At 39.6% G+C, this 25,629-nt stretch overlaps 1 protein-coding gene across 1 annotated transcript in view; it reads right to left on the reverse strand.

Moving 5' to 3' along the window:
* Positions 1 to 13,283, reverse strand: part of LOC136864085 (protein suppressor of sable) — a 274,892-nt gene extending 261,609 nt beyond the window's left edge. The window contains exon 1 of the mRNA XM_067140638.2: positions 12,989 to 13,283. Within this exon, the coding sequence (XP_066996739.2) occupies positions 12,989 to 13,047 (59 nt within the window). The 5' untranslated portion in view covers positions 13,048 to 13,283. The remainder of the gene's footprint in view (positions 1 to 12,988) is intronic.
* Between the last annotated feature and the right edge of the window lie 12,346 nt (positions 13,284 to 25,629).

The raw sequence follows: 25,629 nt of genomic DNA on the forward strand, positions 1-25,629 counted from the left end.
TCAAAGGTAAAGACATTCGGTAGATAAATAATTATTTAGAAGGGTTAGACCGCCCATCTACAATGATACTGCTAATCTCAATTCAACTGCAAACTACCGGCCTCGTTCGAGGTCCACTCAGTCTACGTTATTTCCCTATTACAAACTAGCAATTACCCGCGGCTACGCTCGCCTGGATTTCGTCATCATCATCATCATCATCATCTGTTTACCCTCCAGGTTCGGCTTCTCCCTCGGACTCAGCGAGGGATCCCACCTCTACCGCCTCAAGGGCAGTGTCCTGGAGGAGAAGTGGGAAACAACGGAAAACCACTTCCAGGATGGCTGAGGTGGGAATCGAACCCACCTCTACTCAGCTGACCTCCCGAGGCTGAGTGGACCCCGTTCCAGCCCTCATACCACTTTTCAAATTTCGTGGCAGAGCCGGGAATCGAACCCGGGCCTCCGGGGGTGGCAGCTAATCACGCTAACCACTACACCACAGAGGCGGACCTGGATTTCGTAATTTGATAAAAGTAATCGCTCCTCGGCATTGTACTATGACATTAACTGAAAATCCCTAAAGTATAAAAACTTACCGAAATACTGAGTTTCATTTACTCCAGAAACTCTTTGTAAACCACGCTTTTGGGGTTAAGACGACCATGCGACATAAAACTGACATGTGAGAAACTGTCTTCTCTCAAGCCGAAAAAAATAAATAGGCCTACATGTTTCTTTATTTTTAAAGGAGATTCCAAATACCTATTTCCACATCTGTAACAACTTCCGTTTTTGAGATATAAGTATCCTCATAGAAAATAATTCAACTCCTTTTTCACTTCTTTTCACCCCCGTTATGTGCCTTTTCCGATAACAAAAATGTACATATTCCTGTATTTTTATAGGACTTTCCAAATACCAAGTTTCTTGTCTTAACATGTTAAGTTTTTGACATATAATGTAGATATACCGGTAATCATTTTAAAAATTCATCCGCTTTTAAATGTTTACGGAAGAAATTGAATGTTTTAAACCCTGAATGTTTTAAACCCTATCTTATTTTACATCTAGGTTGTAAAAGCGACCAACCTGTGAACATTTGATGAATTACTTTTTAAGAGGAGAATGTTTTTAAATATTTATTAACATCTAGGATATAGAAGAACACCCTTCACAAAAAAGTTCGTGTCCGAAACGGTTTCGAAAGAAGGATATTGTGTTTCTGAGAGTAGACCACAATCTAAACCCCTTAGGGAGAAATGTTTTGAAGTATACGATGTTTTACACCTAGGACGTAAAAGAAGACACTTCTCGTAAAATTACAACGTTGTACTTCAAACGGTTTTGGAGAGATAAATAATTTCGTTTACGGAGCTAACCTCATTTAACACTTTAGGGGTGGAATGTTAAAAAATATTTCCGATTTCACACCTAGGATTTAAAATATTACCGCTATTTGGAATTTTGTCTTAGTACGTTAAACCGTTTCGGAGGAAGGATATATTTGTTTTCGGATCTTAACCCCCATTTAACTATCTGAGTGGTTAAATTTGTTTCAAACCTTCTGTTATTTAACACCTAGGATATCATTTGAAGATTTTTAACTTCAGAATTCAAACGTTTTCATATAAATGCATATTTTTGTCATCATTCCTCACCCCCCCCAGTGAGAACCCACTTAGAGGTGTATTGTTTTAAATCCACTTGTTATTTTTTAACCTCATAAAAAATAATTCAACTCCTTTTACACTCCCCTTAAGTTGATTCCACCCCTTCCCCCACCACAATACACGCACGTCTTTATTTTCAAAGGAGATTCCAAATACCAATTTTCTCGTCCGTAAAATCCTTCGTTTCGAGATATAAGTATCCTCAAACAAAGAATTCAACTCTTTTTCAATTCATTTATCCCCCTCCCCTTAATCGGATTTTCCGAAAACAAAAGAATTCCAAATACAAATTTTCATGTCTGTAATATCTTCAGTTCTTGAGATGAAAGTATCGTCATAAAAATAATTCAACGCCTTTGTGAGACCTTTTTACAACCCCCTTAAGTGAATTTTCCGAAAACAAAAAAAAACTATTTTTAAAGCAGATTCCAAATATCAATTTTCATGACCCTAACATCTTCCGTTTTTGATATGTAAGTATCCTCATAAAAGGTATTCAAACCCGTTTTTCACCTTTTTCCATCCCCCACCCTTAAGAGGATTTTCCGAAAAAGAAATTACGTGTTTTCTTATTTTTAAAGAAGATTCTAAATACCAATTTTCATGTCTTTAAACTTAAGTTTTTCAAATATAGATACACTTATTTTTAAAAGTCATCTCGCCCCCTTTTCACCCCCTTAGCGGCGGAATGTCCAAAAATCCTTCATTAGTGAGCACCTATATTGCAATATAAATGTATCCTCAAAATTTTATTTCTTTACGTCCAGTAGTTTTGGCTCGGCGATGATGAATCAGTCAGTCAGTCAGTCAGGACATGTTATTTTATATATACAGATAGACTAGCAGTTAACCGCGGCTTCACTTGTGTGGATTACGTAATTTGATAAAAGTAATCGTTCCTCGGTAGTGAACTAAGATATTATCTGAAAATCCCTAAAGTATAAAAACTGAGTTTCATTTACGCCAGGAACTCCTTGTAAACCATTTTTTTTGTTTTTTGTTTTACGTCGCATCGACACAGGTAGGTCTTACGGCGACGATGGGTTAGGGAAGGCCTAGGAGTAACACGCTAAGTTTTTGACATATACTGTAGATATACCGGTACTCATTTTGAACATTTACCTGCTTTTCCAATTCTTTTCAGCCCCTTAAGTGGATTTTCCGAAAACGAAAAAGTACGTGGTTCTTTATTTTAAAATGAAATTCGAAATACTAGTTTTCACGTCAGTATCATCTTCAGTTTTTGAGATACAAGAATCCTCATAAAAAATAATTAAACTTTTTCTTCACTTTCACCCTTCCCCCTTAAGTGGACTTTCCGAAAACAAAACTACGTGTTTATTTATAAAGGATATTCCAAATACCAATTTTCACGTCTGTAACATTTTTAGTTTATTTTTAATGTAAGTATCCTCATACAAATAATTCAACCAATTTTTCAATTCATTCACCCCCCTCCCCCTTTAAGTGGATTTTCCGAAAACAAAAGAATATGAGTTTCTTTGTTTTGAAACAAGATTCCAAATACAAATTGCCATGCCTGTAACATCTTCAAGTTTTTAGATATAACTATCCGCATAAAAAGAATTCGGCTATTTCAGCCCCTCCCGTTAAGTTCTCCCCCCACCCGCCAAAAAATGCCTGTTTCTTTATTTTTAAAGGAGGTTCTAAATACCAATTTTCACGTCTGTAACCTTCAGTTTTTAAGATATAAGTATTCCCATAAAATGAATTCAATATTTTCAATTCCTATCCCCCCCCCCCAAGCGAATTTTCCGAAAACAAAAAAAATACATGTTTATTTATGAAGGAGCTTCCAAAAACCAATTATCATGACTGTAACATCTTCAGTTTTTGAGATACACATATCCTCATGAAAATAATTCAACTCCTATTTCACCCCCTCCCCCCAGTTGATTCCCCTGCCCCCTAAAGGCCTGGTTTTTATTTTTAAAGCGATTCCGAATACCAATTTTCACGTCTGTAACATCTTTAGTTTTTTAGATATTTTTTTTTTGCTAGGGGTTTACGTCGCACCGACACAGATAGGTCTTATGGCGACGATGGGATAGGAAAGGCTTAGGAGTTGGAAGGAAGCGGCCGTGGCCTTAATTAAGGTACAGCCCCAGCATTTGCCTGGTGTGAAAATTGGAAACCACGGAAAACCATTTTCAGGGCTGCCGATAGTGGGATTCGAACCTACTAACCCTGGGCCTTCTGAACCAAATGTCAGCGCGCAACCGGCTGTTATATTCTACATAAGTTTTATACGCGGATAATTGTGCTTGAAGCTAATTTGCTTCACGAGAGTTGACTGAAAGAAACTGGTAAGTATTGAACTTCAGATTCCGGATAACCAGAACAATGGGACGGTTTCAAATTTAAATTGAACGGCGTGCAAATTAACACATTTACTCTTGCAATTAATAGAGTTTGGCTCCTTGGCTGAATGGTCAGCGTACTGGCTTTCGGTTCAGAGGACCCCGCGTTCGATTCCCGGCCAAGTGAGGAATTTTTACTTGGATTGGAGGGTTGGTTCAAGGTCTACTCAGCCTATGTGAGAACAACTGAGGAGCTATCCGACGGTGAGATAGCGGACCCAGTCTGGAAAGCCGAGAGAATTCGTCGCGCTGACAACGTAATCTGCAGGCCTTTGGATTGAGCAGCGGTCGCTTGGTAGCCCAAGGCCCGTCCATGGTTGTAGTGCAATGGAGTTTGGTTTATATATATGGCAAACAAGCGGTCCCGCGATGTAAGCTAGCGAGCCTGCCTCTTACCCGGAGGCCCCGGGTTCGATTCCCGCCAAGTAAACCTGGATCTTAGGGCTTGTTCATTGGCCACTCGACCTATGTGAGGACAATTGAGTAATTATGTGACGGTGAGATAGCAGACCCGGTCTAGAAAATCAAGAATAAAGGCAAAGAGATTATGTCGCGCTGACTACGGGCACCTCGTAAGCTGCAGGCCTTCGGGCAGAGCAGCAGTCTCTTTGTAGGCCAACACCCATCAGTACCATATGATTAAAGAGAAAGTACTCAGCAGTACTGTAGAAAGTTTTTCAATCTCAAATTCACTTCCCGGAAAATTCTTTCTCATTCTTAGAAATCAGGTTATTCAAGCTGATGTAAGGTAACAACATAATATAGCGATCCTGTTTGGTAGTTATCAAAATTTTAATTTCAATAAAGATTGGTTGTAAGCACACAAGGACATTTTAATACTACCATTATTCTATGAATTCTGTCCTTGTATTAAAAATTTATTCCCCACTCTGATACTTTTACACTAGGCCATCTGGGGAAATATTCAGAATACTAAGAATTAAAGTTAAAGCATCCTTTTTTATTACTGGAATATGAACTAAAAGAATAACTAACAATTACGAGTGATTTCAAAACTTAGGAATCTGCTATCTTTGCTTTATATAAATGAAAGAGCTTCAAATACATGTAAACCAGTCTTGAAAACTCGGATCTCTTAAGTTGTTACTGGCATGATGCTTTGAGCGATACTACCACATCAATGCTTTCTTTTTATGCAGAACGACGTATTTCTATGCGTGTTCAACTTTAGAAAACATAAGTCTTACTTGAAGAGATGACTTAAATTCTGTCGTACCCGTCGTTGACGGGTTAGCTTTTCGATAATGGCAGCAGTAACGCCATCTAGCAGAGATGACTGGCAACGGAAAAGACAGAGCACATCTCAACTAACAACAATAGTCAGTCAGTGTAATGTTAATGTTTAGTTTTAGAGACTCCGGACTCTGTATGTCATCTCATATGAAAGCATTCGAGGCCTAGGTTTCAAACCCGCTCTGTTATGATTCCACCATAAAGTAATCCTAACATTTTACTACATAGCAACAACATTCTGACGTTGCCGGGCTGAGTTGCTCAGACGTTTGAGGCGCTGGCCTTCTGACCCCAACTTGGCAGGTTCCATCCTGGCTCAGTCCGGTGGTATTTGAAGGTGCTCAAATACGTCAGCCTCGTGTCGGTAGATTTACTGGCACGTAAAAAGAACTCCTGAGGGACTAAATTCCGGCACCTCGGCGTCTCCGAAAACCGTAAGAGAGTAGTTAGTGGGACGTAAAGTAAATAGTATTATTCTGACGTTAGTACCTAGTCATAAATTATAAGCTTATGTAGACTATTCAATAACACGACGCTGCATTGAGGAATTTGAGTACGTAGGAAAGAAGCCATCTAATTATATTTTGACATAGGATTCTGTTTCATCTGTTATTTCTATATTCATAATGTTATTGGCTTTACGTCCCACTAACTACTTTTACGGTTTTCGGAGACGCCGAGAAGCCGGAATTTAGTCCCACAGGAGTTCTTTTAAAAAGCAAAGCCAGGCCAAGTCATCTCCGTACAGGCTGTGAAGGCCCTTGGAGGGGTGGAAGGTAAAGGCTTTCACTATCCGTAACCTCGGCATTTGATGGGGTAGAGTGGTTAGCTCTATGCCCGCCCGCCTTTGCCCCCAGGAATTAACCTGGTACTCATTTTTTTGTGTAGGATGAGTGAACCTCAAGGCCACAGGAGTTCTTTTACATGCTATTAAATCTACCGAACCTGCCAAGTTGGGGTCAGAAGGCCAGCGCCTCAACCGTCTGAGCGACTCAGTCCGGCAATTTCAATCTTACGCAGAAGTCCCCATATATTGGGACAAATGTAAATATTAGCAATTAAGTAAAACGCCTGGAAGACGACGCCCAGCGTTCGGAATATAAGAGGGTGGGTAATCTGATGAACCAAAGAAGTCACTTTCAACTCTCTTGAGGCTATTAACCAGCTGCTGTCACATAAAACAATAAAATATATATATATTAAAAAATTCGTTAACACTGAGAAAAATGCCTACAAAAACAGCTCATTATAACTAACATTTCCAAGAAGACTATATCGACAATTTTAAGCTCCCAATTTACGGTTTTCGGCGACGCTGGGGTGCCCACATTCCCCACAGGAGTTATATCCCCCAACCCCCCCGGGCACTTAACGCCCTTGAAAGGGCCTTGGCCTGCCCAGCGACCGCTGCTCAGCCCGAAAGCCTGCAGATTACGAGGGGGCGTGTGGTCAGCACGACGCATCCTCTCGGCCGTTATTCTGGGCTTTCGAGACCGGGACCGCCATCTCACCGTCAGATAGCTCCTCAATTCTAATCACGTAGGCTGAGTGGATCCCGAACCAGCCCTCAGGTCGAGAGAAAAATCCCTGACCTGGCCGGGAATCGAACCCGGGGCCTCCTGCCGGGAGGCAGGCATGCTACCCCTACCGGCTACAGGAGTTATATATGCTGGTAAATCTACCGACGCGAGGGTGGCGTATTTGAGAACCTTCACATATAATCTGACTGAGCCGGGATCGATACCTCCAACTTGGGCTCAGATGATCAGCGCTGCTACCATCTGTGAACCACTCAAGCTTGGCTCCTTTTGTTTCATGAGAATAATACCAGAAGTAATGCGAGATAAAAAAAACTCATCTTTAAAAAAGACAAGACAATTTTCAAGACATTCTTCAATACGAAGATTGGAGACCTGGAAAGGAACAATGGAACAAAAAAGCTATTGACAAGAAAAAAGAAAACGGGGGGTGGGGGGTGGAGATAGGTACAGTTTTCAGGTCACTAGAAGAAGTAATGCATGATCAAGGCCGAGTTCGAAATCCTCCATTGGTTCTCTCTTTCCACTAGGCAGACTGGAGAAGTGTTCAGCTATGGAATCCAAGGTTAGAGCCGTGCTGTTGGAAAGAGCTAATTCCGAATATAATACTTTTTTCGGGCAATTCCATTCCGATGTGGAATATAGTTTCCAGTTCTGGAACTCTTTCCCCAATGATAGACAAAGTGAACTTGTAAAAGCAACGAAATTACATGCTGAGGATAAAGTTGTCATATTCTCGAACGTAACTAGTATTACAGTAGGCCTACAGTATATTATCGGCAGCCCTGAAGATGGTTTTCCGTGTTTCCCATTTTCACACCAGGCAAATGCTGGGGCTGTACCTTAATTAAGGCCACGACCGCTTCCTTCCCACTCCTAGCCCCTTCCTGCCTGATCGTCGCCACAAGACCCATCTGTGTTGGGGCGACGTAAAGCAAATAGCAAAAAAACAGTATATTATATTTAATATCGACCCGCTTACTAATACTACTCTCGCGCTGCCAACAAGGGTAGAACGAGGAATTGTTGTTCTATTAACATTAGTTGATTTTACTAAGAAGTTCCCCAACAGACCTACTGAAAGTGAACAATGAATTAAACTGAATTTACAAGATACACACACCGAGCTCGATAGCTGCAGTCGCTTAAGTGCGGCCAGTATCCAGTATTCGGGAGATAGTAGGTTCGAACCCCACTGTCGGCAGCCCTGAAGATGGTTTTCCGTGGTTTCCCATTTTCACACCACGCAAATGCTGGGGCTGTCCCATCGTCGCCGTAAGACTTATCTGTGTCGGTGCGACGTAAAGCAACTAGAAAAAAAACAAAAAAAAACAAGATACACAGGAAACGGAGCAAACGGCGAACATTATACAATCCCCCTAAGTCTTTATAGATGGCCGGGCTTAATGGCTCGGACAGTTGAGGCGCTGGCCTTCTGACCCCAACTTAGCAGGTTCGATCCTGGCTCAGTCCGGTGGTATTTGAAGGTGCTCAAATACGTCAGCCGCGTGTCGATAGATTTACTGGCACGTAAAAGAACTCTTGCGGGACTAAATTCCTGGACCTCGGCGTCTTCGAAAACCGTAAAGTAGTTAGTGGGACGTACGCCAATTGTCTTTACACACGCATTTCATTTTTAATGAGTATTTATATTCAATATGATTAGCTATTATCTACAAGTGGAATCCTGTCTTATCCGAATGTGAACACAGCAAATGAGCCAATGAAGACAATTTATCAAATTTCAACGTGAGCCTACCTTAGCAAGTAGCATATTAACAGTAAGGATACCATTATAAATTCAAGAAATTAAGTATGGCGTATTGGACAAGGTAGTCCTCATTGGGACTGTAAACTACAGTAAAAGGTAAAATCCAAGGTGTTTAACCTGTGTGGCATTAAGTTCTATGTTCATAATAAACAAGTAGTTTGAAGAGTATTTCAACAGTAAATTTTCCTTGGAAGTACGTTAACGGAATTACAGGCCTGTTGCATAAAAGTATTCGGCTTACCACACTTCTAATAAATTCTAGCCGATTCAACTGTAATGTTAAGTTTAGTGAGTTTATTTTTATATAATATCGGATCAATGACATCCAACACAGAAAACTAAATACTATATTTAGAATTTTGCAAATTGTATTTCCTACATTTTACCTCGTTTAATTTTAAATAGGACTCATTTTAATGTAGTATAAATATATCCGTTTTCAGTTCATTCAAATTATATTATGAAACGCCTGATGTACCGAAATTTGCCTTGGAAAGGGGTTCTTTAACATGTTAATAAAGTTAATGGCACAGGTCTCGCGCATTTAAGCATTCTTAAAAATGGCAACAGACCGAGCCGGGAGTCGATCTTTCAATTTCCAGTATAAAGTGGTGACTGATTAAAGGAAAAGTACGAAGAACTACAACCAGCCAGTCATTTTAATGATTTCACTCTGTAGATATCTAGGTATCAGGGTTGGCTTCAAGTTCAATCAATATCGCCGCAGAAATGTTGCAGCATAGGACATGAATAAGCCTTAAAACTAAAAAACCGACTGGAATTCCAGTCATGCATTTTCTTGATTCAGCTGCTATGTGGTGCTTAGGTGAAACAGGAACTGTTAATATTGTAATAATGTTTTCTTAATTTATTTTTAGCGATTCATGTTCAGGAGCTTCCCCACCTCCCCTACGCAGTTGCGAAGAAATTAGATACCTAATTTAGAAACAGCTCACACATTGTGCTGCTCTCTTCTATACCCCCTCCCCTCCAAATACTTTTCGTCGATATTATACTTTCAGAAACGCAGATATTTTGTATACCGGTAATAAGAGGTCCCATAGTCGAGCAATATGATTGCATTTTATCCTTCAACAGCTCAAGTGGAGAATGTTCAGTATTAGCACGTCTAGGAGTAACTACAAAGGTGGGGATGAGAGATCAACCGATGCTTTATTTTCTTGTTCCATTTCCCTTCTGCCACTTCCCTGGCATTTACTCAAACTATTTACATTGGATACATTACACCTAGTTGTTTTCTCGCAACTCTTGAGGGGAAAGGTGGGGATATTGACTTCACCCTTCAGTACGCATGAGAAGAAAATTTATATACTGAAGAATACCCACCTTTGCAGCCGAACGCATCATGGGAATAGAGGTCTGACTTACTTGGTTCGAACCAGGGCTAAAGCTACTTTCGGCACCTATCTTAAAATGTGGTTTCCCGCTATTTCTTTCATTCACAAGTAAATGCTGGAATGGGTCCTAGTGTGAAGTCCCGGCGTGACTATCCCAAACCTACGCCTGGGAGTTCAGAAATACACGAGACACCTAAACGTCAAAGAATTTTCAACGTTAATGTATCAAGCGATGTTTAAGGCACTATATACGCAAGTTCGATAATAGGGCGTATGGATCCAGACTGAAATCTCTAGCTCAAATCCAGTTCAGGACAGAGACTCGTATTAACTGCCGGCAGACAAAGTCGTCTAGGATTAACTTAACTAGAGCGTCAATTTTATCAGCGTGTTACGATACTACCCCATCAATTCCTGGAGATGGCTTCATATACAGACATGTCGAAAGAACGAGCGGGAACAGTGCTCGAGGATATACTTTTAATATTGTCGACCAAGGCAAACAAATTTCGTAATCGTAGGAGTAATGCGGCCAACCTTCGGGTCGTTCTACATTAACTAACGAACAGTATAAGGGAAAGACTGCAATTGTGCTCGCATCAGTTTTGCCACTACGGTACATTCGCAAAACAAGTTAAAATAGCAGTTCACACAAGAAAATAGGTAATACTTTTACATTTGCACTCAGAAATAGCGGAAACGTACGTCTGAAAAAAGACTTAATATGCCAGAATCAGTCTTTAACAAAATTTAATCGCGCAGAATATTCAATCTGTACAAGGATTCCATTAAAACAAGGTTCTTTAATTATTAAAAAAAAATTAAACCACGAATGAAGTCTAAAAAGAGGAGTATACCCGTTAAAGTAAGACAGGTTGTGCAAACAAAACTGAAGGGATGTTGTAAGAAGTGGCATCAGACGTCATAAATAGAACGTACTTTAAGTATGAAGCGTTACTGTAATCACGAATAGCGAACTATGGAAATGTCCTCTCCGCGTGATAGCACGCAATGTTTCTCTGGGAAATATGTGGGTAGCCGCATGTCAAGGAAATATTCAACTAGATGTCTCTACGGAAATAAGATTCCGGTAGCATTTTTATTGCGAAGGGCGAGTACCACATTAATGACACTGACCTGATTCGCTACCCTTCAAATACTGTCTTCTTGCCGATTTTGGGGTTCCTTCGACAGATTTAAATGAATCCACTGAATAATCCTGAAAGCAGAATCCTGTGAAAAAAAGTATCTAAATTTTCAAGGACCACGGGCAGCTGTTTGAGATAAGCTTGAGGAAATCTAATTATATAAAAGTGCCAGAATCTTAACTAGAGAATCAAAGCTGGCGAAATAAATCTTTCAAGTTTCGCATACCTTTTTCCAGAAACTGTTACTTGCTCCATTCAGAAACAAAATATTTTTTTAAAGCAATCAATCGACCTTAGGACGTGTGAACGAATTAAATACATAGCTATCCACTGTGGGGTTACACCTCCACAAAAAGAAGACACCCAACTCCCATGAACAGTTACTTCATTCACGTTATTACATAATATGTCTGGGTGAAAACCAAATTAATGCAAGAAAACATAAGTTGTTAAAAAATCATTTACAGACACTTGTGACCATATTATTAAACATACGCTATTTCTTACAGAAAGTTGAATTTCACCCACCGGGATTAAATGATCAACTTACCGCACTAATTAACTTTGTAGTACTGGCAGTTACTGGATACAAACAAGTTTAGAGAAAGATGAACATAATACAATAAAATATGGGGCCTTCAATTTTACAACACAGGGGGGAAAAATCAAAGAATAGAGAATGTAATTTAAAAATAACCTGGGCGTTTAATTCGGCAACATTCCACATTGCGGAAGATAATGGTCGCCATTAATTGAAAGCGGGTGTGTCCATGAGGATACAAGAGTTAATCTCGCGGGGAGGGGAGAAGGGAGAAATTCGCCTAGAGGGGAAAGCTAGAGAGAAAAAGAAATTAAAAAAGGCTGCATGTTGGTCTGACCCCGAAATGACAATTCAAATACAGTAATTAATTGTTACCTACAAAGTAACATACTGTGATTAAGAAAATCTGCAATTCATAACAGATATCCGCTCTTAATATACGTAAAACACAAAGCCCCCAATGAAAGAAATAGGATTCTAAGAAATATTAAACTTTAAACAATTCATACTGAATTCCTTCTAATCAGACTGTGACACCACACGTTAAACCTATTGTCTACATCGGCACACATTTAACACGCGCAAGCAATCGATAACTTCCGCGAGCTACACATATAAGACTAAAACCATTATACTCTCGATATCATACTCTGCAATCTACCTGCACATGAATCAGGCTACCGGATGTATGTTTATTAGCATCTCAGTTAATTATTGGCACGGAATCTAGGATAACAGCCATACCTCGTAACAGCAGCTGCTACGTATTTTGATTACCATTAAGCCTAGGCATGACGTCAGCACACGCGGATGGAACAAAGGATAACGGAAAGAAAAAAATCGATGTGTAAGGAAACGAGGAGGAAACCGTACTAAACGATGCAAGTTTTCAAAATTCACTTCCATTCAGATGAAAATCATAGAGAATCCTATATAACATCAAGCGTCCCAACATGCATTGTAAATCAGAACGATAACAGCAGGAAAACTTCAAGCCCTACACCAAAGCATTCAGCAGCACTCCAAAACTTTTCTATCGGTAAAATACTGCAAGGTTAAAATGGACCATTAACCACATGCAAACGAGTTTTATAACTTAACCTTCTCTAACATAGGGAAAAATAATACAAACTACTTCGGTAGAAGTCTTCTTCCACCAAGCAGTTTCAAATTTCTGCTCTACCTTCCCTCCTCGCAACACCAAAATAAGTCCTAAATCGCCCTGATTATGTAGCGTTGCAGGCCCCATATTATTGAAAAAGAACATTAGGAAATTAGAATTACGTAGTCGGAAATTCATTATTCTTTTATGCGTTCCATTAAAATTGGGAACGTGTATGCAAACCTTTCGTTATCTCCATCCTTTATATTTGCGGTCTGGGGACTCACACTGATGTGGGCCATTTGATCACAATACTTTGTCAAAGGGTGTCCGGTTTTATGACTAAATAAAATTTAAAAAAATCACTGATTGTGAATTAAAAATCACTTAAAGTTTAAAGGAAGAAAAATGTGCCAATTAGACTCCGCATTATCATCGCATCATGTATCTTCCTTTCTGTGGCTTCTTTCGGTTGGTGCTGATAAATGCAATTAACCCAAGCAACGTAATGAACTGCTTCACGTCTTGCACACGAATGGGACGTCCTACTTGGGGGCCTCACAGATATCTGATAGCACCTCCCTTTCACATTCGAATGGTGAGGGAACACTTCCAACCAGGAAAACGTGAACTGGCGGAGTGTACCGAAAACGAAACGAATGCGCAAGTACTCTCGCAACAAAGTCAAACCAGTAACTATAATCATACATTCATCCGTCTTTAGTATAGACTGTTATGCCTTTCCGCGTTCAGTCTGTAAGCCTCAGTTATTGTTATTATTATTATTATTATTATTATTATTATTATTATTATTATTATTATTATTATTATTTAATTTATTTATTCCGCTGGAACTTACGGCATTTATGCCCATAGCGTCATATAATTTAATACCGTGAAATACAATAACGCTACATTTCCCTGTTTTAAACGATATAAGTTACTGTATGGTGAAGAAGTTAATTAGGCATAAAATTTGTATAGATTCATTTTAGGGCTGGGAGAAAAGAATAACAGACAGCTCCGCTTTTATTTTCGTATTTTTACAACATTATTTTCTCATGTTTTTATTTTATCGGTGAAGCATCTGGAATCAATTTTTGTCTTGGCCGGGAGTGTAATAATGCCCTCCCTACTATCGCGCGTTGGGGCTGGCCTTAATGAATATCCCGCGGATTCGAAACCGAGGCACTCGGGTTCGGACAGGGAGTAAAGAATACAGGAAGCTGCCCGCTACACTACTCTCTGTGGCTATCGCTTGAAGCCAACGGCTACGACGACGACGCCCCCCCCCCCCCCCCCCCATGGTTAGCAAAACATGGCAATTCTTATGTGGTGGATATATACAAACTAAGACATTTTCTCAGGAGTAGGGAAACTTCGAATCGCTCAGTTAAGTACAATCGTTTTCAAAACAATATGTCGATTAACTGTAACAAAATAGTCTGGCAAACAGACCTATTAATGCTTTTTAACTAAGCTCTAAGGAAGCGTTTCTCATGACCCGCAGCCTTACACCTACTTTCTCGCTAGTTGACTGTCGGTACGGTACTATAAACCGAGTATCTTAAAAACATGAGATGCAAATCTTCACCAGATATCAGTAAAGATAAGGAGTAGGGTATTATTACGGGCATCCCGTAATCTGAATGCTTTAGAGGAATGCGCAATAAATCACCAAACTGGGCTAAGCAACATTGCTTACTATATATTTTGGAGTGGTTGTTTTAATAGGAAGTACAGCAATCAAGTAAACCATCCTCTAACAAGTGGAAACAATGCAGGACTCAGCTATGGGCCCTTTGGACGCCAACCTACACTCCGAAGTTAAGAGCCCCTTAGGCCACTTGGACGCCAAACCACCCTTAGGCCCCCTTAATCGCCTTTTACGACACGTGGTGCTGATTATTGTTTTAAGAGGGAGTACAACTAAGCGACCATCCTCTATTAACACTAATCAGAGTGCAATGAAGATAACGGCCAAAGAAAGACAAGGGCCATGGAGGGCGAGAAAATGAAAGATTCCCTAGCCCTCGAATCCTCTTATAGCCTCGTGGTCGGAAATGAACAAGAGTTGACCATCGGAGATCAGCCATGATAGATTAAAATTAGCCTGGCACAAGTCAGTGGAAGCAATGCCATGACTCAGCTAAGGGCCCTGTGGTTGCCAACCCATGCTCCCAAATTGAGAGCTCCTGGGGCCCCTTTCAATTACGTCTTACGAAAAGCAGGGGATACCGTGGGTGTTGTTCTACTATCCCCACCTCCACAGGGACTTTTACGACAGGCAGGGGATACCGTGGGCCTTATTCTAGCGTCCTCACCCATAGGGGGATACATATTTCAGAGGTGGTGGTAGTGATTATTGTTTTAAGATGAAGTACGACGGGGCAATCATCCTCTATTAACACTAATTAGGAGGAAAAATGGAAGGTATCCGACACTTCGAGAAATGAAGGTATCGGCCAAAGGAAGACAATCCCCACGAAGGGCGTGAAAATAAAAAACTCCCTAGGCCTCGAGTGCTCTAATTCTGTAGGTAAAAAGGGAATGCTTCAACAATAGTAGGTATTGCATTCTCCTTCAAAACAACTTTCTACACGGACCGATCAAACAATTTCGGTTTGAAATGTGCTGAACATATCGTCGCTGCCGGGACAAAAACTCCTATGTGAAGTATTTTAGCTTAGAACTTTGGCCGGTAAGGTTCTGTCATCTAAGGTGCAATATTGTGTGAGTATTGTCAAGGCATTCTCGCTCTTCATAATGCATGTGCTGCGGGTCAGTATATCGCCAAAAATATTATCGCGTAGGAGGTTTTGTCCCGGCAAGGACGATATTCTGTTTTAAGGAGAAGGTATCCAATTTACCCTTCTAATGGCCTTAATCCACTCTGCTCTCCTTCCTTCATGAACAGGAAACCTCAAGAAAAATTGACGATAAAGAACAAGTCTAACCTAAAAATTCTTACGAAAGGTGGACGGTGATTCTGAGACTCCAGAAAACCAGCATAATCGCAGTGGAGGTAACATAATATACTGTCCTACATATTGCAAGCCATACTTACAATTTTACCTGTGAAATGTTATTCCAGGAATATTTTTGGATTTCCGATTCGTTCAACCGTATGCACAACTGACACTCTAAGAGCTACAATATCAACTAAATATTAGTATCTCTTTTACGCTTTAGCGTGTCGTACAGTGTTTGCATCTGCAAATTTCCGCAATTACAATTTGCATTCATCGTATTCACTTCAATGAGCCGTGATAGATTTGACTATCAAAAACCAGCATGCGTTCTCGCGCCTATTTACGACCACGCCCCCTATGTAGACCACTGTCATTGGGCTTCACTCTCAGAACTCCAAGCCATCTCAGAAGATCTGTGGGTCACCTTTCTGACCTCACAAAAAAGTATTTTAAGGGAGCGGAACACGCGTCGAGTTTGCGCTTACATCGAACAAAGTGCAGTGGTATTATAAAGAACATCATTTTCCCTCACTTTAAGGACGAACTAAAAACTGACATTGGTGACAGTCATTTGAGTGTTCCTTTAGATGAATCCACTGACATACGTGTGTCAAAATTGCTCGCCGTGTGTATAATTCATTTCTCGAAGACACAAAGCCGCATTGTTTCCACTTTCCTGGGTATAGTAGAACTTGAACGGGGTAACGCTATGGCAATATTGTCCCCTTCAAATTTGGCCTACAATAAGTATTTATTGTGTCTGCGTGTACAAGGCTATTATTTCATTAGCACGGGCGATATTTTTCCAATCCTGTGTTGTAGAGACGTTCTCATTTGTACAGAACCGGTCCTACCAGCGAGGGAGCAGAGTATTCATTTTTTATCGAGCTGTCAGCTGTCCCACGTGACCCACTGAGAGCAGTCAAGGTCGCCCCATCTGAATTACGCATGTCCAAGTCTCCAAATGAAAGGTACTTTCGAGAATTGTAATGGCCTATCAGGTGCAAGACGACGGCCAATTACGAACCACTGTGGTGACACGCCCTCATTGTGAAGTGCTTAAATACCCCAGTTTCCAGAAGAAACGTTCTCTTATTCTCGTACACTTACGAATTTATCGTATGCTCTTCTTACGCTCTCACTTACGAACTTCACTTGCTGCTGCTTTCGCCGAGGTTTGATTTACGACGCAAATACGCATTGGACTTAAAATATTTTTATTCGACAGTGCAAATCAACTACCTTCATTAACACCTTAGTCAACGAGTCTGGCAGATTTTCACAGTCAAAGTTACGTGTCATTCATCTTTAAAACTCATCGCGTGTGTGTGCAGAATATCTTCTAAAATTGCTTGTTAGTTTCAGCTTCTATTGTGTTAGAAGAAAGAAGATCGCCACGTGTTTGTTCGAGTGCGTCAAGATGTTTCTACACTTTGAAGAGAAGACCTACCACGACTCTGCATTGAACATCACGGCTACAATGGTGTGTTAAAATGTAGGCGACTTCTGACATGGGGAGATAGCGACGGGAGCAGATAATCCACTACATGTAATCCAGAGATTCCAGATCACCGACAGAGATCTAGTTTCATCACTCATTTAAGTTCAATTTTTCTAATGTTTATCTGTTTATCTTTGTAGAAATAATGCTTACTTATTCATTAGTGGTGATATTTCTTTTAGTCTTGCAGTAGTCTTGAATATTTTCGTCCAGTAGACGAATAAGTTTGGATGGTGTCTTTAAAAGTAGGAAAGATCACAATATGAAGATAAAGTTGGAATTCAAGACGACAAATTGGGGCAAATATTCGTTTATAGGAAGGGGATTTAGGGATTGGAATAACTTACCAAGGGAGATGTTCAATAAATTTCCAATTTCTTTGCAATCATTTAAGAAACGGCTAGGAGAACAACAGATAGGGAATCTGCCACCTGGGCGACTGCCCTAAATGCAGATCAGTAGTGATTGATTGATTGATTGATTGATTGATTGATTGATTGATTGATTGATTGATTGATTGATTCTTTCACATGGGATATGGTAGTATTGTCATGTGTGTGTGAGTGATTATTGGTCCCTATTAGAATAGCTACAACGTGCGTGTGTCTTCTACGATTATTCTAACTGTCCCATTTAATAGTCTAGTATGATTTAAAAATCATTGTCCTCATCGATAATTAATAATTCAATTTGAAAAAATTCGGAAGTCGTGTGGGACAGATTTACGGCATGTTTTGTTACGCCGGATTTCTATATAAAAATTTCTTCTTGTATGATCTAAGGCGTGTTAGTGTCATGTTTACACGAATTTGAGATCTGGCACATCTAATAATAATAATAATAATAATAATAATAATAATAATAATACTAATAATAATAATAATAATAAATTTTCACCTCGGGTTAAATGAATGAATAAAGGTCATGGGTTTAAATATTGCTTGATCTTGTGAGTAAGATGTTAATGTGTGCTCAGTTAGGATGAATATGAGCCTGGAATACGGCAGGATCTTGACGGATCATTTACTGTATTTTATTGACTTGTGAATGGATCATTTACTGTATTTTATTGACTTGTGGATTCATTTATTGAATTTATTTGAAGAATACGTGTGGGATAAGACGTAATTTCTTCAACTGTGAGCACGTGTTAATTGATAGACATGGAGTTGAGTAATAATAATGTCGTGACTCATGAACCATGAAAGCGAATGCTAATATTTGACCTGTACCATATGCGTTTCTGTAGACGACAATTTTTTCAGATATCAACCGCCGATATTATCGTGACCAACGTTGTAAAATTTTATCATCTTTGACCAAGTGATCATCCAGACTTCATCACATTTCTGAGAGACGTGAATGGATTTTTCTTTACCCGATACCGTCATCGAGAGAATTCAGATGCCTAGGATAAAAGTCAAAATATAATATTCAAAGTCTAGAATTCGTTGTTAATAATGTAAATAATTCGCGTGTGCCTTAGTGTGAATGCTGTGTGTGTGGTAATAATTTCAGTGAATTGTGATATGTTCTTTTTGACAGTGGTTGTGACCCGCCCACATGTTCGTTACGTTGGGTCCTGGTTATCAGCATCGTTGTTTGAGTTGATTTTACTTTTTGAGAGGTGAACCTTTAGTAAATTTTATTTTGAAATTAAGTTGAGAAAAGTTCAGAATATAATACAGTAATGAATAAGAAATAATTATTTCAGTGGACGAGACTCACTATTATTGTAAAGCTTACAATTCTAAAAATCCTCAAGACGTCAGATGTTGACATCATGTTTTGTTCAATCGAATATTAAAGAAAGTTTCATAGTAATAATTATTATACAAGCACAATTTTGTGAAATTAAGTCAGATAGAGACTTCTTTGAGTTTCCGATAAAAAAAAATGTTTATTTTTCCAGTTTAATGGATATCACGTTTAATTCAGTTTTCTAAAGGAGTAAAGTTTTCATTTGAGGAAATGAATGTTAACACAAGTGGATCTGATATTTTAGACGCTTAAAACTAGCACGAGACAGACAGCTTTTTGAGATTGAATTATTCTTAACTTGTAAATATTAACGACATTGTGAGAGGAGATCCTCCCATAGAAAGTTTACTTTTTTTCTTGTGTTTCGTTAGAAGTAGTATAATATCCATCTGTATATTTGCAGAATTATTGACGTCAAAGCTATTTGGGGGAATTAAATGCTGTATTCAAATGAACTGGCCGAGAAGAACCAAACATTTTATTTTCCGTCAAAATTTGTTTAAATTTAATTTGTTATTATGTGCTAGTTGGTAATAAATGTCAGAAACCTGTTGTTTGATACATTCGTATTATTGTCGCTAGTCCTTGCCTCTTTCCCTGCCCTCAAAATAAGCAAAGCCAGACAACGAACGGTCCACCCGTGAGACTCTCGTTCTCCGGCTCAGCATACCCGGTAAAAAGGCGACAATATAGCTGATGATAATGATGATGATTATGCTTGTTATTTTAAGGGATCTAACATCGAAGGTCATCGGCCCCGGCAATATAGCAGGGCTGAAGTGTGTGCTTTCGGATTTGGCATTATATATCCAGAAAATGCGAGGAAATGGAACCGACAGTGCATCAATTATGGTTGGCGGCAATAACGGCGTGCATAAGAAACCGAAAGAAGAAGAAGTAATTCATCTTGTTTTGATCCCGTGTGTCTGTCATTCTGTGCAGTTGGCCGTATCTACAGCTGCAAGGGAGGCTTTACCTAGAAATGTGGAATTCCTGCTGTGAGAGACGTACTCCTGGTTTTCCAAATCATCATTACGCCAGCTGTCCTACAAACTTTTGTACAATACGATCATTGAAGGAGCTGATCCTCTTAAGATTGTTTATAAGGCTAACACGAGATGGATGTGGATTGAGGTGGCAGTCAGTCGCATCCCTTCTCAATGGGTGGAGTTACAGAAACATTTTAAAATACTTAGGTTGAGTGACAAAATAATATTATACGGCTGAACTACTCTACAATATGTACCATGATGTTACAAACAAAGTTTACTTGATTTTCCTGAAACCTTATCTAGCGGAATGTCAGCATGTAAACCAATCCTTTCAATCGAACTCGGCAGATTCTTGTAAATTGTGGAATGATCTGTTGTATTGATTACGGGAGTGACGAGGAGAATTGTAGTGCCAGCATATAAGGGAGGTCTACTGACAGTTGATGTACGGCATCACAAAGTCCACAGAATTTACCTCGGACACGAAGTAGAAAGTTTGTTGACAAAACTGAAAGATAATGCGAAAGATAATCTTCGGGGAAGATGCGAGAATGTTCTGTTATGTCTTGCATCTGAACTGCAACGTCGTCTGCCACAAAATGTAAACATTCTTCAGAAAGTAAGTAAGTAAGTAAGTAAGTAATATGTTTTATTTATCCTGGCAAAGTTAGGGATGTACTCCCTTTCTTACACTTAACCAGTCTTAACCTAGAACACTTAATAATAACTACTGATGACAATAATATGATAATATGGACAATAGTAACAGTAATACCATTAACAAAAGTAACCACACTTTTAAAAAAATATCATATCATCTATATAATATAAATCGTACGTAAAGTGCAGAATATAATTATGAATAATGAGTACTAAGAATATAACTATGAATAATGAGTACTAAGAATATAATTATGAATAATGAGTACTAAGAATATCATTATGAATAATGAGTACTATAACAACTACTTAAGAAAAAGTTTAGAAAATATATACATTTCTACAGTACACCGAAATATCGCCTTCAGTTGAGAGGTGAAGAGAAGGATTAGTAAGAAGTAGAAGAAGAGGAAGAAGAAGAATATCTGTGAAAGGAAGAGGGAAATGATGATGAAGAGGCGGTAGGAGTAGGTGTTTTCAGGTCATAATTTGATGATTCATGCATGTTTACCTAGTATTTCGACACAGGCATGTTTAAAAGCTAAGCTGCTGGACATGCTTCTGACGTCCACTGGTAAGAGATTCCATTGTCGGGCTGCGATAACGGTGAATGATTTCGTGTAGATTGCTGTTCTGTGTACAGGAAGGGATAAACACATGGTGCTGCAGGATCGGGTATTTTTGTTATGGTCTGTGGAGAGGAGCTTCATTCGATCACGGAGATAGGCTGGTTGAGAACTTTTAAGAATAGTATGCAAGAAGCAAAGAGTATGAAGTGTGCGTCGTTCTTGCAGGCGAAGCCACCCGAGTCGCGTGTAAGACGGTGTGACATGGTCAGCGTAACGAAGTCCACAGATAAATCTTACACAGGCATTCTGAGCGCACTGTAATTTCCTTCCCCAGTCTACTCCTAGGTTGTTGTAAACTATGTCGCAATAATCAAAATGAGGTAATGCGAGTGATTCAACAAGAATTTTCTTTAGTTTAAAAGGGAAAGTGAATTTGAATTTACTGAGACAGCGTAGCGTTCCGTATATTTTCCTACACACAGTGTCACTACCCTCACCATCCAAATGCCTACGTTTTATAAAAGAACCCATCATACCGTTAGCTGAGGAAATGGAACTGCCTAATTGTACATAACCAAAATTGACTTTCAATGGACAAAATTAACAAAGGAGACGTGGCAAAATACAAGCAATACGGTAGAATTCTGGAATGAGGTTAGGTTATACAGAGACGCATCGTGTTTGAATCCGTTCCTAGAATTTCTGACTAGCTTGCATCCGGGAGATAGTGGGTTCGAACCCCACTGTCAGCAGCCCTAAAGATGGTTTTCCATGGTTTTCCAGTTTTATACCAGCCAGTCTGGCTCCATGGCTAGATGTTTAGCGTGCTGGCCTTTAGTCACAGGGGTCCCGGGTTCGAATCCCGGCAGGGTCGGGAATACTAACCATCATTGGTTAATTTCGTTGACACGGGGGCTGGATGTATGTGTTGTCTTCATCATCATTTCATCCTCATCACGACGCGCGGGTCGCCTACAGGATTCAATCAAAAGACCTGCACCTGGCGAGCCGAACATGTCCCTCGGACACTCCCGGCACTAAAAGCCATACGCCATTTCGTTTCATACCAGGCAAATGCTGGAGCTGTACCTTAGTGAAGGCCACAGCCGCTTCCATCCCACTCATAGGCCTCTCCTCTCTCATCGTCACCATAAGACCTATTTGTGTCGGTGCGACGTAAAGCAAATAGCTTCCCGACTTCGCACTGATGCTGTTTGTCTTGCCGTGGTTAAACTTGCCAGTTAAACTTGGTGAGAGCATCACAACGTAACCGGTTGAATATTCAAATAGTTAATTCCATCCTAAGTGTAAAGGCAGGCTTGAAGCGCATAAAAAAGTGTTGCCACGACTACGATTTACCCACAGACGTTCTTCGCCAGATCGGAACCATGGCAGCATACCGCAGCACGGACGACTTGCACCAGCACAGCAACAGACGCGTCTGCCTTTGAACTCTTTGACGTGCATGAGGACGACCAATTTATTTTTTAAGAATACTCATTTCACCAATCCCAGTGAAATTCACAGATCAGGTGAGTTTAGATATTTACTTTTATTATTATTATTATTATTATTATTATTATTATTATTATTATTATTATTATTATTATTATTATTGATTCGTTGTGCCCAACTGTGGAGCGCGTTTGAACTTATTTTGCACAATGTTTCTTCTTCTTCTTCTTCTTTTCTTCCCAATATCTCTTCATTTTTTCACTGTGTTCCTTTCTGCGTGTTTCTGTCCAGCCTGTATTTTTTCTTGTTGGTTTCTCTGCAAATTTATGTTTGTTTACTAAGCTTCTAAATTTCATTTTATCTTGAATGGTTTCGTCCTATATACCCATTTCGTGTAGATCTTCATGAATTTCTGCTAACCAATTGTTGCGGATTTTCAGGGTTAGAGCTAGATTTAGAATTTTCTTTGTCAGCCTGTTGTTATCCATTCTGTGTAATTATTATTATTATTATTATTATTATTATTATTATTATTATTATTATTATTATTATTATTATTATTATTATTGTACCGGGAGGTACACCCCAACGCCGCGCATTTAAATCTTGCGCCCAAAAGAACTCCTCTACAGGAGAAACAGTGAACTTGAAACTAGACCTACTTAAATCTTTACTCAGAAGATGTCACTACAGTAATTTGACGTAATTTTGTTATTGTGAAGTTTCCAGTACTGTGTGAATTTCTACTTGTTTTGTTTGCCCTTCATCAAGAAGTTTGGACTTTTTTCAACAGATGTCACTAAAAAAAACTATGATCATGCACCCTGGTGCGAAGTAGATGAACTTTGATTTAAAGAAGTTTTGTATTCATAAGTTTTTTTAACTAATTAATGTTCCTTATTTTTGGGTTGGCAATATTTATCTTTTCTTTCCGCCAGTTTTAAATTTAGCCAATTACGAATTTCTGTAATTAATTTTCCGCCTATCACAGGCCTCTTCCTCGATTCTGAGCGTCACTTTTGAAGTTAACCAATAAAATCCTGTGGGTGTGTCTTGATTATTCGTGAAAAGTCTCGAACTTTCACCGAGCGTTTATAAACTGCGGATTTTCACGTCTCTTGGCCAATTGATCGTCATCTAACTTAGTGTGTGTGTCAAGCAGGAGGCGGGAGGCGCTTCTATCATCAGGCAGCAGTACATCGACAAGGTAATGGCCAATTAACATCTTTATTTCTTGCTAGCTCTGCAGTTTAACCCGAGGGAGAGTTCCGAAACTTTAACTATGTAACCTACTTTTCTGAAAGTGTAACTTCTGCCGGCTTATGTAATAACTTCATAAAATCTTTTCACTGTAAATTGGGGATAGAGAGCGATGTACCCTCTCGAGATGCCCTTCATATTGGTTTGAGGTGACTACGTTTTGTAACTGGTTTTCTTCCTTTCCGTAATGTCTTAATTTTTTTCTTATACGAGTCACCTCCATAGTTTGGGAATAGCCCCTGTTTCATCGGCCTAGTGCCCTTTAGGTTTTAAGAATTCATATCTAGGAGTGCAAGGATTCGCCTCCTTTCATTTTGTGTTCGGGCCATTTATCTACTGCTATTTCTTTTTACACGAAGGCCCTATAGGTTGGGTACGAGATACTCCTGTTTCAATTTGTAAGCTGGGCCATGGAAGGCCAAAAGATGTAAGATATTTTTGGTGTTGCCTTGAGTAGGCTTGGAAACGGAGAGCCTGTTAGCTCTTTTTCAAAGGCTGGATATTATATGTTGGGAGCAAGCGCTCCAGGTATTGAGGGATTTCTGCCCTTGTGTAAATTTGTGTCTGTTGTAAATTTGAGCTAGAAGCTCAGGAACTGTAAAGTTAGGGCTTGAAGCCCAAGATCTGTTTATACCACCAATCTTGTATTTCCTAGACTTGTTTATTGCTACTGGCGCCTGTTACATTGTTATTTGTTGATTTTTTGAAATTCTAAAGAAATATAACCTTTGTTAAAGTTTTAAATCAATTCGTGGCATTGTAGTTGGACCCATTCTCCCTGGCACCTTCTTTCACCTCTGTTGGTCCACGGGTAACACCGTAACAATTCTTCTTCTTCTTCTTCTTCTTCTTTTTATTATTATTTGTATTGCTCGTTATTTGAGATTGTATTTCTTGGGTAGATTTTAGCGGATTTTTAGTAGTAGTTAGCGGATCTAGAAAATATAAGGTGGCAACACTGCTTACAATATCAGTTGTGCATATGATTGCACGAATCGGAAATCCAAAAATATTCCTGGAATAACATTTCACAGATAAGATTCTAAGTCTGGCTTGTAGTATGTAGTACCGTAGATTATATTACCTCCATTGTTATTGTGCTAGTATTTCGGAGTCTGCCAACGGCCGTAGCCGTGTTGAAACACCAGATCCCGTAAGATCTCCGAAGTTAAGCAACATTGGGCGTGGTCAGGAGTTGGATGGGTTGCCACGCGCTGTTGGTGGGGGGTAAGGGAATGGAGGAGCGGAAAGGAACTGGCCACCCTACCGCACGTAAACTCCGGCTCAGGAACACCTCTGCGGAGGTTCGGACCTGCCTTCGGGCAAAATAACCCTTACCTTTACCTTTTCGAAGTCTCAGAAGCACCGTCCACTTTTTGTAAGAATGTTTAGGTTAGATTTGTTGTTTATCGTCAGTTTTCCTTGAGGTTTCCTGTTCATGAATATAGGAGAGCAGAGTGGATTAAGGTCATTAAAAGGGTATATTGGATACCTTCTCCTTACACCAGAATATATTCAGCACATTTCAAACCGAAAATGTTTGAACGGTCCGTGAAGAAAGTTGTTTTGAAGGATAATGCAGTACCTACTATCAAATACAGTAGAGATAATACGCGACACTCGGTGAGATATCGAGGGACAGCTGTTAGAGCTCTCTCTAACGGGTAGACCTGAGAACTACTGATTCTGCCATAAGAGCATGTGCATTTGTGTG

Source organism: Anabrus simplex, chromosome 2 (assembly GCF_040414725.1).
Source record: "Anabrus simplex isolate iqAnaSimp1 chromosome 2, ASM4041472v1, whole genome shotgun sequence".
NCBI classification, from domain to species: Eukaryota; Metazoa; Arthropoda; class Insecta; order Orthoptera; family Tettigoniidae; genus Anabrus; species Anabrus simplex.